Source organism: Gossypium hirsutum, chromosome D09, assembly GCF_007990345.1.
Source record: "Gossypium hirsutum isolate 1008001.06 chromosome D09, Gossypium_hirsutum_v2.1, whole genome shotgun sequence".
Lineage (NCBI taxonomy): Eukaryota > Viridiplantae > Streptophyta > Magnoliopsida > Malvales > Malvaceae > Gossypium > Gossypium hirsutum.
The window spans coordinates 52493701-52508838 of record NC_053445.1 but is presented as its reverse complement, the minus strand read 5'-3'; the positions used below and the strand labels follow the sequence as shown (position 1 = coordinate 52508838).

The following is a 15138-nucleotide window of genomic DNA, read 5'->3' as shown; positions in this document are numbered from 1 at the left end:
TAACTCTACAAATAAATTTTAAAGTATGGTACTTTTTCATTCATCAATTAATCTTTATATAATTAAAAAAAATTAATAATATGAATTTTTAATAGTGTTAATATCTTTAAAGTTTTTATGGTCTTATAAATAGAATCTTTTATTTGAAATAGAGCTACAATTAAAAATTAATGATAATTTTCATTTTATTTTTTAAATTATGTGTTAACTTTATCAAAATTTAACTTTATTTTATTATTTTTAATTATACATTGATTAAATTAATATATTTAATTATAAATGTACTACTTTGACGGGTGAATTTAGGGCAGGAAGGGGCCTCAAAAATGAAAAAAAAATGTTAAGTCTCCTATAAAATAATACAATTATAAATTAGTATATGATAAAATTACACTTTAACTTTTTCAATAATAAAAAAAATTCTTTGTAATCCCGCAAAAAGAAGAAATTATAAATTAATAAATGATAAAATTATGTTTTGACCTCAAAAAATTATTATTAAATTTCAACTCTTCTAAAAAAAAGTTTCTAGATTTACCTATATACCCAAAAAAAAATTTAATAAAAAAACACCTGAAGATTTATTTATTATGTTTAAAATTTAAAATCTCAATTGATGATATACGAACTTATTAAAATTAATAAATTACTCAGTAAATGAATGTGTTGATTTCGTTTTCTTGATGGGTTAAGAGATAGCCCAGCAACCACAAAGTTCGAAGCCCATATTGAAGTAGGATGCTAACATTGCTCCTTTGGTCCAAGTAAGCAATGAAAGATAACTAAAGATTGGCATATTTGGGCCACAGTTTATTTTAAATACAAGTAAAAAACCAATTATTATAAATAAATAATATATACGAATAATTATATTATGCCCAATTAAATCGATAATTAAAATATATATGTGAATTTAGACTAAAATAAATTTGGATATGACATGCATATTGTGTGACTTAAATCACAATAAATTTAGAAGAAACCATAAATTATTCGAGTCTCATCTTATATAAATTATCAACCTTACTAATATATTAACGCATCATTTTCGATCCATACCAAAAACCTACATAACCTGATTTCATATGCATAGTTTCCAACTGGAACTGCATCCATTTTTACATAAAATCCATTATCAGTTGATTGATTGATTTATTCGAGAATTTCATGTAAAAATATAATTTTTTGAAAAATTATACAAAATTAAACCAAATTGTAATAATGAAGAACCATAAATCGCATCATGAACTTATTCTTTAATTTGTTTAAATATTTTTTTTGAATTAAATTTTATTCTTTAAATTCTTAAATTAAATTTTTTTTTTTAAATCGGGCTAGGGTTTAGTTTATTGTGTATTGGGCATTGGGTTTAATTTATTAGATTGAGCATTGGGTTTTGGTTATCTTATTGAGTTTATTTTGAGTTTTAGCTTGGATAATATATTTGAGTATTGGTTTGGATTTAATTTTTTGCTTTTAGAGTTTCATTACTACAAATACATTATGATATAGAATTAAACGAATCATAAAGGAATTGGACAAAATTGAGAAAAAGATCCACACACCACAATTGTGCAGAGTGACCTACACATGATATGCACATATGATGAATTATTATGCATAATAACAGTTGAATTTGATCAAAAGTCTCTCCCATGACCCACAAGCCAAGACATCATTAGTTGAGTTTAAATGTATATTGAAAACAAAGGCCCAAATGGGGGATTCCATTCAACTCATTTAAATAAATGTTGAATTGAACTTCATTAGCATAATCTAGTCGACAACTCTATTTGCTGATCTATAAGTAAAACCAAAGTCTAAAAATATCGAACGAGCTGCGGAAGCAAAGATAAATCAAACATTACATGGTTAAATCCAGAGATTACAACATCTCGATCAACCTCTATTACAATGTCCTTAAATCCCATGTCGCTAGTCAAAGTGTGGCCTAAAATCACTGTGCAGGTCTCCACCCAATACGAGCAGAAGCAATTCGATTAAAATATTCACTTTTACAACATCCTTAATCTTAAAATGGATGACTATTAGTTCAACATCAACTCTGGAACATAAACTATAAAACAAACAGAATGCAATCAATAGTAGATTTTGTTTGAATTCTAATTTGACTTGAGTTTTTTAAAAATAACTTTTCCAAGACGAAATTATCATATATATATATATATTAATTACTGAAACCAAACAATAAAAACTATGGGCAAATCCATGTAATTATTCTCATTTTCAAACTAAAACTTGTCAAATTGCATAGCTTAATCATAGTTAAAAGAAGTGAAATAATGTGGTTATAAACATGGCCCCTAGATCCTAGCCGTGATGTTGGGTAATTAAGAATTAATTATGCCCACATGGAGACAGCAAACTCCAAATACCTTTTATATAATATATAAGTTTTGAAATCTAGTCCCATTGGAACAAGAGCTGCTTTTTCCATTCTAACCTCCCCTTATTATTATTAAATTCATTCTTTTCTTTACTACTTTAGGAGAAAAAATTCATTTGTGTTAGACAATTGAACTTAAATTTTAAAATCTGAAAAAATAGAGAGATTAAATTTTAAATATACGAAAAAGTATAAGAATTAGAAACATATTTTAACCAAATTTAATTTGAAATCTGCCCATCTTACTCTACTTAAAGAAAAACAATGACTTCAACTTGAGACATCCAATTTCATAGAAAAATAAACAAATACATGTGCGGACTGCGGAAGATCTAAAATTTCCCAAATAGAAAGTGGTGCCAATCCTTTGAAGCAAGACCCAATGCAATTTTGAGGCTTAAATTAATAGAAAGTAGTACTTTTTGCCTATCATATTGAGGTATGCCATTTCTCCTAGATTCAGTGCTCCATTCAAAAATCAAGCTTCCATTCCATGAAAAGAACAAAATGAAATGTATTTTATTTGGAAGGGGGGTGAAGGTTCAGAGCCCCTAGCACAGCACTTTTTTTCCATTTAATTACTACCCGAATTTTATCATATTCCAACTTGATTTTTTTTGAGCAATAAATATTAAAAAAAAAGCAAGTTGTGCCATAATTTTATCACTCACTCAGATCCATCATATATGTTCTTTTTATTTTGACCATGAAATCGTTATTTATATATCTTTGGTATTTCATGGAGCAATACCAGCTATCAGTTTCATTATGGTTTGCCACCTTCTAAGAGACATCTTCCATATTCACAAATCATAAGAGTTAAAAAACTAAAATTAATTTTAGTTGTTGACTTTTGAAATTCATAAGAATTAAATTATTTTGTTTTGACTTTTAAATGGATCAATTTACTCAATTACAAAATTGAAAAGAACGGGTTGATCAAATTTAATTCAAGATTTATATTCATATTTTATTATAAGTTAGTGTTAATTTGTGATAGATGGCATGGGCATTATTAGGCCATAGGTACAATCAAGTAGATGCTGGAAATGAAAGCAAACCCCAAATTTGTCGTTCACCCAATTAATGAACAATTCGAAGAAGTTGATTGGAGCAAAAGCGACGGCCAGCTATTGCGACCATTTTGTTTTTTGTAGCTGAAAATGGTCAGTTTGATTCCATGGGTCAACTTCATTCTAATTAAAATAATAATTTCCCCTGAGTTTGCAATTTTATGTTTATTTTTTTATTTTTTATTCATAGATTAAAATCCTATACATCACTTATCACATTTTGTCGCGTGGATTATCCACGGATTAAAGTTAAAAAGGAGAAAGAAAAATATCTAATGTGAAGATAATTTTAATAGTTCAGTCATAAAAATCTGATTGACTAAAAGAACAAATAAAAGGCTAGGGTTTTATAGGGTAAGAAAGTGGTCCAAGTGGAAAAAAGAAATAAGGAAAAATAGTCCAAATGATACGTACTGAACTATAAGGTTCATGCATGAATTTGGTAACCAAACAAAACCAACACCAAAAGCTAGCGATAAATGTACCCATTTCTCTCATTCCTCATTTTTCCCACTCTCTTTAATAAAAGAAAAACCACCATGAAAATTCATATCTTGTGAATTTAGTTTTGTCTGCAATGTGTTCTCTTTTCATTTTCATTGGTGAATGCTTCATATATGGAAAGGAAGATATCAAGTTGTTTTACATGCTAAATATATATAGTATATCAATGTTTCCCAAAATACCCATGTCCAATGTTATATCGAAACAAGACATGTTTAAACATGCGTATAGGACATTTTTTTGGATTAAAAATGGCAAATATACGTGTGTATATATATATATTAGCTTGAGAGAGATTTTAAATTGTTTGTGAACTAATAAGGCAAACCAATCTGTTTTTAAGATATGCAATAACTTGATCTTAATCTAGTTTTTTGCACTGTGCATGTATGTAAATCTATATTTCTTATTTTTAGAGTGATGTTGTTGAAGAGAATTTCTAATAAAAGCTATTTGATTAGATCTGAAACTATCTAGGCAAATCCAACATGAAATCGAGCACATTAAGCCGGGGATGAAAGGTTAAAGGAGTGAACTTTGTGTACCATTTCCGTCGTCATTGCCGGTGCTCAGGATTGAAGAACCTTAAACTTTGTTGGCTTGCATCAGGACTTTCCGAAGCTCGATGGCGATTCCTTGTAATAGGACTGGCTTTCGAATGACTCCATTGATTCCAATCTGTGAACATCTTTCCCATGTATCATCTTCGGTGCTGGCAGTCATGGCAACGATCAACGGCCAGTTACGACTTCGGAATTTCCGGATTCTCATTGCGACTTCGAATCCATCTAACTCGGGCATCTGAAGCTCCAAAATGACAATCTGGAAAGGTGATGAAGCTGGCCCTATAGAAGTGAGGCATTCGAATCCAGATGTTACGGCAGAAACACTGCATCCCAACTTCTCGAGAAGCTTTCGAGTCACGGCACGGTTCAGATCATCGTCATCGGCAAGTAAAACTTGCAAACCCTTGAAAAGGGAGTTGGAGCATGGCTGGTCTGATGATTCTCCCAACTCGTTGATTGTTATACTGATGGACGGTCGGAGTTGAAACCGAATAACAAGCGCCATGCTTTGAGCTGAACCCTGAGGATTTTGTACTACCCAGATGTTCCCATGCATTAACTACACATTTGTTTGAAATCATGAAAAACAAATTAATCGAAAAAGTATAACACGACAAAACAATAAGTTAACGGTAGAAAAACGGATGCATGACGTGTAACCGGATATTCATCAGACGACAAAAATTCTTTATCCTACTTAATGTCCCACAATGTCGCGGATTTACGCAAGCAGACAATTTAGTACTCTTGTTTGTTACCTGCACTAGCTTTTGGCAAATGCTGAAGCTCAAGCGTTCCTCGGCTCTATTGCTGTTATATTTTCTGCCACTGATCTGTAACTCCGACATTGAGCCGCTGCTCTCTGGCTGAGAATTGCTATTCTCGATCCTAATTTCAAACCTGATATGTACATCTCCATCCAAGGAGCTGTGCCTCCAGGCTGCCCGTCTTTGATCATTCCGTTCCTGACTACCATTCTCGGAGAACACCCGGAGTACAACAGTTCCACCTCCACTATTGCCATCCAATAGGCTCCCGACCATATGAAGTATCACTTGAAAAACTCTCCTTTCATCGCCGAAAACAAGATCAGGCAAGGATTTCTCAACTTCAATTGAAAAACCGAAACCCCTATAAACAGACAAGCATTTGGCAAGACAAGCAGCTTCTTTTATCATGGAATGCAAGTGAAGAGATTGCTTCTCCAACGGGGATCTTCCGTTATCCATTGTTGAAATATCCATCACATCGTTTATCAATGTCGATAGCACGTTACTGGTCTTCATCATCGAATCAACAATAATCCGTTGATCATTATTCAGATTTCCATCCTGCATCATCGAAAGCAATCCTAAAATCGAGTGCATAGGTCTCCTCATTCCATCACTCATTACCTTCTGAAATGCATTTCTAACTTGGCTTGCTCTCATGGCATTTTGTCGTGCCAGTTGCAATGCTCGATTTTGCTCGACCAATTGGTCCCTCATGAGTTGAGACTCTTCGAGAACCGCAGCATGAGAGAGTGCAACAGCCACCTGATCCGCAACGACCTTAACTATCTCTAGTTCTTGGTTGCTCCAAGACCTATTTTGTTCACTCGGAAGAACACAAACTAATATCGCATAACATGTCTGAACTAGCTCGGGAGTTCCCCCTTTAAAATTGGATACTCGGAGCATTGGCATCCGAATTGCAGCCACAGGTCCTGGCTCACCATACTCTCCATTGCTTGCAGTGGCAAGTGAAGAGTCAGGTTCGAGGATGTTCACTCCATCACTTCCTTTAATCCTCACAACATCCGGATCCGTAATCGGAATGGTAAAATTATACGAAAAGTTCCTTCCTTTGAGTTCATGAGTCAAATTCATCTTGGTCTTGATCTCATTAGGCATCCATACAGCACAATTTTGCAAACCTAATGTCTTAGACAACTCCACCATCGTTGTGTACAAAATAGTATGCCTATCCAATGATTTACGGATTTCCTGCGTTAGCATACGGACGTGCGCACCGGTCTCCTTCTGTTTCATTATAATCCCAACTTCCCGCCCGAGGTCCCAAGCCTTTTTCTTCAACATAAACTCCCTCACCTTAACCTTAAGAAGCAACGGAATAAGTGTAATAAGCGTAATAGCCGTCGCACAAGAGACCAAGGCGGTGAGAATCTTGAACACTGTGAGAGCCAACATAAGCTGAAACGGATGCGGACCGTAAGTCCATCCGTTAAGCAAATGAGTCAATCCGCAAAGCACGATAAACGCGATGAACTCAAACAAGACCCATTTGAAAGGCACATTGGAGCAACTAACAAAGTAAAGCAATTCTATGGGAATCGAAAAATAGGCGACCGCAATCAAGAAATCGCTCACTCGTTGCGTCTCTAAGATACTTTCAATGCTCCAAAAACTCCCTTCATCGTCGCAATTACACCTCGGAAAACCGGTATCAACCGCCGTGGAGGCCGAGATCAGAAGCGAAGAAATCAACAACCCAGGAGCTAATGCTTTTAACATTGCATCCAAAATGAACTGTTACACTTTGTGATTCAATCCATTTATTGAAAATACAAATTTTTAAACACTACACTCCATCATCTAAAACATAGCTCACTTGAGCTACAACATTATAATCCCAATCTTCAATTCTCATTGCCTGTAATAGAAAAACAAAAATGAAATTTTATAACATTGAATTAAGATCTAACAAAGTTTATATCCCCAAAATTAGCATATTAAGAAGCAAAAAAAAGGTAAAAATGATTTAATCCAAAACAAATTTCATTTTTTATGTTATCAAATAGTACAGTAATAAAAGAACACGACATTTTCTTCATTCAAACAAAATACTCTTTTATAGTTTAATTTTTTTTAAAAAAAATCAGCTTTCTCAGAGAAGCAGCCCCCACAAGAACAAAATTTTAAAAAAAAAACCCAGAAACCAGGAAAAAGAACAAAAAGCAAACCATTTTTTTCTGATAAAAATACCAGAAATGCAGGCTGAAAATTAAACCCAGAAAAAAAAACTTACCAGAAACCACCTTCAGATCTTTTGATTTTCCATAACATGCAAAGCTAAACACAACATATTTTGATGACTGCTCCCTTCAAAGCTCAAGTCTTTATTTTTGTTGACGTTCCAATTTTTCATTCACTAGCCATCCATATTGACATCTTTCAAAAACAAAAACCCAGAAAAAAAATGTGTTTACATACATATAATTACAAAAACAAAACCACCACCACCAACAGCAACAAAAAAAACAAAGACAAAATCAAGAACAGAACGCTGTTTTTAGAGCCGTGTGTGTGTGTGTATGTCTGGTTTTTAAACCGGGTTGGGTCTTGAGGGGTCCTCTTTCAAAACAAATTTTTCTCAAAAACAATTAGTCCCCCTTTGGTTTTATAAGAAAGCTGATTAAAAATTTTCAAAAAAAAAAAAGGAGAGAGAGAAGACAGGGAGAAGAGGAAGGGGGGAGAGAGAGAGAGAAACAGTTGGGACCCACTTCTTACATGAAGAGAACTTAGACGCCCTTTTGAACCAAAACGTCTTTCTCATACCCAAATAGAGGTTTGTTTTATTTTTTCTCTCTCTTTCCTTCCCTTTTCTTTTTTATTTATTTATAATTTTTTCCAGTAAACCAATCTAATCTTTGCAGTATTTTATAAATTAGTAGTGTAGTTTTTTATTTCTAAAGCAGTTTTTAAAAATTACTATTTGTTTTTTAAATATATATATATTTTAATATACTTAATTATTAATATTGTTTATAAAGTTGTGTTAAATATTTAAGCAATTTTTAGTGAAATTGTGTATTAAATATGATTAACGTGTGATGTGTGTTTAAGAGTTCATATGCAATGAATCGTATCAAGACTGGACTATTAATACATTAATGAATTGTTTTAGAATCTATTAAAAATAAATTAGGATACTAAAATTCATGAATTTCAATAGGAATTTTAAAACGTGGATAGATTTTAACCCCTTTCTCAAAATTATTATATACTAAATATATAATAATATGTTTATATATTTATTTGATTTTTAAAAAATTGAAGATATTAAACATGAATTGTGAAAATTAAATTGAAGCGAATTGGAGTGGGTGAGCTAATATTAGTTTTCAGTATTAAAAAGACGCAGGTGATGAAGCAAAGCGTGCCAACTGTGGAGCAGTGTTTGATTTAGCAACATTCGCTATCCCTAATCAATATTTTTTTTATTAGATAGAAGATGTTTACCATATCAGGTTTGGTGTAAAATACACTTACTTTCATGGTTTCAAAAACATCAACTTCCCCAACTTACGTTTGAAGGAATCACATAAGCCACTACAGATCTAATGAACAATTTTAAATTAAAAAGATAACGAGACAATTGTGATTATTTATCTATATATTTTCTATTTAGTTTGTTCACTCATTTATTTTCAATTGTAAAATAATAAAAAATAATTACATGTGAAAGTGTTCCACTATATGAACTCGTCCACTCCTTAAATATTTGAGCTCTCATTTGAGCCAAGATATAAAATCCTCGCCAGAAACAATAACATTGTGTAGAGAAGTTTGTCAACTCTCAACGGATAACACTTCATAGATATCTCTTGATAAAGTCGAACTCCCACAACGAAACTTTTAACTTATTGTTAAGGTTATGTGGATCCTCAGTCTATATTTATTTTGATACAGGTTTAGATATATTATGATAATCAGTCTAAGAGTATTTTATAATGATTAATTGTAGTTATAATTTTTTGAATGTATTTTTTATAATTTAAATTAAAAAAATTTACATACATTAACTCAACAATATATTACGTTTAGAATATTATTATATTTAAATATAATATACTTTACTAAAATAATTTAATACTGATTAAAATGTTTTATTTCAAAAATAATTAAAACATTTTTATAATTAATAAAATTAATATTAATTAATAAAAAATAAAATTATCTTTTTATTTAGTTGGATTTTTGTTGCCACGAAGCCTTCGTTTCATTTTGATTATTAGGCGCGTGCAGTAGTTGTCGGTTTTTTTCATGTATTGACAACATGTTTGAAATACTTTAGCCCTTGTTTGGCATGCATCGATATGATTTTTCAAATTTAATTTAATTTTTATTTAATCATAATATACTATTTTATATTTTAATTATGTAAACCACATAATTTGCTAATTGACTAAGAAAAAAATCTGATGCCGTTTTCACGACTCAATGAAAGCAAAATTTATTTGGAATCAGAATATGTCCTCTTGGAAAATCAGATTATAAATAAGAATAGGTGTCACCTTTCAATTAAAGTTACAATTTGATAGATCACGTAAGAAATAAAATTACATATATAAATTGGAAATTTATCAACATAAGAAAAATAATATGAATTTATTCATTAACGTACAAAAGAAATTTATATAGATGACATGCATACAATAAAACTATTTTTAAATAATATAATTTGGACCGCGATAATTATAATCGTACAATTGGACATATCCTATTTAGACCGAAATAAATCTAGATAACGTTCACACGTAATTAAACTTAAACCACACATAACTTACATGGAAAGAAATCCAAACTTAAAATCTCAATGTTTCGACAACTTTGACCTTAATATTAAATCAAAACCTCATCTATAAATAAATTTCATTTTTTACCTATTTAAATTAATATTTGTAGCTAATGAATTTAATTAATTAGCCATTTGTGCTACTCTGAACCAAGATAGTTTTCACAATCTGTTGGGTAGCAAAAAAGTCAATAATATAGTGCGTCAACAGGGCTTCTGTTTTAATTTGTTTTAAAGAAAAAAGAAAGATAATGAGAGTGTGAGCAAAGTGAACATGTTCGACGATAGACATAGCAAACTAATGTTTAATAGATATTGACCATGTATTTGCTTTAGCGCATGTATAATTAAATATTTGTTTTGTAAGATAAATTATCATCTTATTCGTTCATTGTGTATTTACTCATCTTCTTTTTTTATGGACAAACTAATAGTGAAAAGGATGTCATTGTTATTAAATTTAATTTCCTCTAAAAGAAACCATGGTTTCTTATAAGTTATTCATTGCGTGCATAATCAAAATTAGCAACTTATGCGCAGATTCATTGCACACATTAGGTATTGACACCATATGCTTCAACTTGTAGAGTTTCTTTTTATGGATGAATTTAAGATAATATACTTCAAACTTTATTTTTTTTCATAGTTTTTGGTGATTAAACTTTGTTTAGATTTAATAGATATTATTGCAATACAATGTAAAAATGCTTATATTTATAACTGTTTTTATTTTCTATTTTTAAAGTTGTTCAGGAGAGGTTGCTCTTGTTGGGAAGAAACCGAACAACCGAAACAAAGCGAAAGCACAACCGGTGTTCTTTCTCTCCTTATAACTCCTGTCAAAAATTATGGCAAGCACAATAGCACAAGATATGTTCTCTAGCAACCTTAATCAACCACAAATCAACTAATGCAACCACAACAAAAATAAATAGAGACACCGGTATTTTTACGTGAAAAAACCCTCTAAATCAAGGGTAAAAACCACGGGACTTTAGAGTCCGATAAAGAGTTCCACTATCATCAAATGTTCAACTACAAGATCACAATAACAAGCCTACAACAAGCATTCAACTACGACAAGGCTAACAATATGTAATCTTTAGCAAAAGAGAGAAAAATGAGAGAACATCACCAAAAACGTAGCTGCTGAAAAATGGGTATTTCCGATGCTACAAGACTCGGATGAAAAATCCGACCGTACAAAGTCAAGAACACCTTATCGCCCAGCTGCTGTCCAAAAATCAGCTCAATCGAACCACGGATGAACCTTCGATCGAAGAGTTGATCACTGCTGCACCAAACTTGAAAAACTGAAATTTTCTTCTCTCTTTCTCTCTGTTTTAATTTGAGATTTTTTTTTTGTTTTTGGCTTTACTAAAATTTCTGCCCAACACCCGTTAAAAACCCCCAAAATGGCTTTTGACAAAACCAAAAAAGAGACAATAAAATGTGGCAGAAATTATGGGTTTCCCACATAGTGGGACCCATACCCAACAAATCTCCCCCTCCAACTATGTGGGGAATGTCTCCATGCCGGAGGTCAAACAACATGCTTCAAACTTTCCTCTTGGTAAGGCCTTCGCCAACATATCAGCACCATTATCATTAGTGTGTATCTTTTCAAGCTCTAACAGCTTAGCTTCAAGAACATCTCGTATCCAATGGTACCTCACATCAATATGCTTAGATCTAGCATGAAAAGTTGAGTTCTTACCAAGATGAATAGCACTCTGGCTATCACAATACAGGACATACTTCTCCTGAGTAAAACCAAGCTCATGCACAAACTTCTTCATCCAAAGCATCTCCTTACACGCTTCGGTTACTGCAATGAACTCTTATTCGGTGGTGGACAATGCAACACACTTTTGCAGTCTCGATTGCCATGCCACAGCTCCCCCTGCATAAGTGATTAAGTAACCTGAAGTAGATCTCCTCGAGTCAATGTCTCCGGCCATGTCTGAATCTGTATACCCAACAAGAACAGGTTTCTCATTGCCGAAACAAAGTTTCATGTTGGAAGTGCTACGAAGATATCTCATAATCCACTTCACTGCATTCCAATGCTCTCTGCCTAGATTAGAAAGAAACCGACTAACTGTACCAACGGCATAAGCCAAGTCTGGTCTCGTGCAAACCATTGCGTACATCAAACTACCCACGGCTGAAGAGTAAGGAATTTTCTGCATCTCTTCCTTCTCCTTTTCTGTGGAAGGACTATGCTTAACACTCAATCTAAAGTGCATAGCAAAGGGAGTATTCACCGCTTTAGCTTTGTCCATACTAAACCTTTGAAGTACTTTCTCAATGTACCTCTCTTGTGATAACCATAATTTCTTGGCCTTTCTATCACGTGTCAGTCTTATGCCAAGAATTTGCTTTGCTGGCCCCAAATCCTTCATTGCAAAGGATTTACTCAACTCTTGTTTCAACTTCTCAATTCTAGAAGCATTCTGACCAACAATAAGCATATCATCAACATAGAGCAAAAGAATAATAAAATCATCACCAGAGAATCTCTTAACAAACACGCAATGATCAGAAGTAGTCTTCTTGTAGCCTTGCTCCCCCATAACAGACTCAAACTTCTTGTACCATTGCCTTGGAGCTTGCTTCAAACCATACAAGCTCTTCTTCAATCTGCACACATAGTCATCTTTCCCTTGTGCAACAAAACCCTCTGGCTGCTCCATGTAAAGCTCTTCTTCCAAGTTACCATGAAGAAAAGCAGTTTTCACATCCATTTGTTCAACCTCTAGATCATAACAAGATGCCAAACTCAGTATAGTTCTGATAGAGGACATCTTCACAACCGGAGAAAATATTTCTTCAAAATCAACCCCCTTTTTTCTGAGTATAACCCTTGACGACCAATCTAGCTTTGTATCGTGGAGATGAAGACTTCTCTTCTTGCTTCAACCTGTAAACCCACCGATTCTTCAAAGCTCTTTTGCCCTTAGGCAGTTTCACCAATTCAAAAGTATGGTTCTCATGCAAGGATTGAAGTTCGTCTTTCATCGTTTCAACCCACTGATCTTTGCATTCACTCTCCATAGCCTCTTCATAACATTCAGGTTCTCCCCCGTCAGTCAAAAGAACATATTCATCAGGAGAATACCTGACAGAAGATCGTCGATCTCTGGAAGACCTTCGAAGTGGAACTGCTGGTGGAGCTATAGGTGCTTGTTGTTGATCATTCACAACATCATCCATGGGAGTATCAAAGTCACCTATAGTCTGATGGTCACCACTAACATCACCATGCACATCATCCTGGATAGGATCTGGTGAAGAGTCTAGGGGAACCGGATTCACATCGATCAAGTCACCACTACCTTGTGAATCCACTTTCTCCGTCTTATCAATGTCATCAATGGTCTGATCCTCAATGAAGACAACATCTCTACTTCTCACGAGTTTCTTCTAAACTGGATCATAGAGTCTATAACCAAACTCACCATCTAGACCATAACCAATAAAAATGCATTGTCGAGCCTTGGCATCCAACTTGGATCTTTCATCCTTTGGAACATGAACAAATGCTTTACAACCGAACACACGTAGGTGATCATATGACACGTCTTTACCAAACCAAACTCTATCTGGCACATCACCTTTCAAAGGAACACTAGGAGACAGATTTATCACATGTGTCACTGTATTCAAAGCTTCAGCCCAAAATGATCTTGGTAACTTTGCATCTGACAACAAACATCTGACTCTCTCAATCAATGTTCGGTTCATTCTTTCAGCTAACCCATTTAACTGTAGAGTCTTTGGTGGTGTTCTCTGATGTCTGATTCCCTGTCGCAGACAATACTCATGAAACGACCCTGTGTACTCGCCACCATTATCAGTACGAATGCACTTCAACTTTTTCCCAGTTTCCCTTTCAACTGATGCTTGAAACTGTTTAAACACCTCAAAGACTTGATTTTTAGACTTCAAAGTGTAAACCCATAGCTTTCTTGAACAATCATCAATGAAAGTCACAAAGTAAAGTGCACCACCATGTGATCTTACTTTTATCGGACCACAAACATCTGAATGGACCAACTCTAGCAACTCTGATTTCCTATGAGGAGGATGGCTTCTAAATGAAACTCTTTTCTGCTTTCCTGCTAGACAATGAGCACAATTCTTCAGTGTAGCATTCTTTAAACCCGAAAGTTGATTCTTCTTCCCTAAACAGCTAAGCCCCTTCTCACTCATGTGACTGAGTCGTTTATGCCACAACTCAGTTGAGTTGTCATTCAGTGTCACATTCACCGTCTCTCGAGAAGTCAAAGCTTGCATCAAGTACAAATTTGAGCTCTTCTTTCCTCGAGCCACAACCAAGGAGCCTTTAGTCAGCTTCCACTGCCCTTCACTGAAGGTGTTACAGAATCCCTCATCATCAAGCTTTCCTGCAGAAATCAAATTCAAACGGACATCCGGTGCATGTCTGACATCCTTGAAAGTTAACTTTGTTCCATTGTTACTCACCAAGCTAACATCTCCCATACCAATAACCGAAACCAAACCATCATTACCCATCTTCAATACCCCAAAATCACCAGGAGTATAAGATGTGAAGAATTCCTTCCTCGACGTGACATGAAGTGATGCACCAGTATCAATCACCCAACTAGTCTCGTCGCATGCTAGGTTGACCAAATTCTCATCACAAATAACTAACAGATCTTCACGAGTAACAGTAGCAACACGCTCGAATTTTTCATCGTCATTCCGATCGTGTTTATCACCACCACCTTTGTTCTCTTTCTTCCACTTGAAGCAATATTTCTTGATATGACCTTTCTTACCACAATGATGACACTCAAGATTCTTGTATCTCGATCTTGACTTGCTTCAGCTTTTATCTCTACCCTTTCCATCTTTGTCTCTGTTTCTCCCCCTGTTCTCGATAACCAACACCTCGGACTGTGATGTAGAACCCTGAGATCTTCTTCTAACCTCTTCATTCAACACACCACTCTTAGCCAAATCCAAAGTAATAATACCCTGT

At 33.9% G+C, this 15138-nt stretch overlaps 1 protein-coding gene across 1 annotated transcript; it reads right to left on the bottom strand.

Annotated features, from left to right (window-relative positions):
* Positions 1-4317: 4317 nt before the first annotated feature.
* LOC107929124 (ethylene receptor 2) lies at positions 4318-8079 on the bottom strand. Its single transcript, XM_016860475.2, has 3 exons — positions 7578-8079; positions 5309-7202; positions 4318-5109 (listed from the first exon to the last, which is right to left on the bottom strand). Exons 2-3 carry the CDS (start codon positions 7061-7063, stop codon positions 4570-4572), a joined length of 2295 nt encoding a protein of 764 aa, XP_016715964.1. The 5' UTR covers positions 7064-7202; positions 7578-8079; the 3' UTR covers positions 4318-4569.
* Between the last annotated feature and the right edge of the window lie 7059 nt (positions 8080-15138).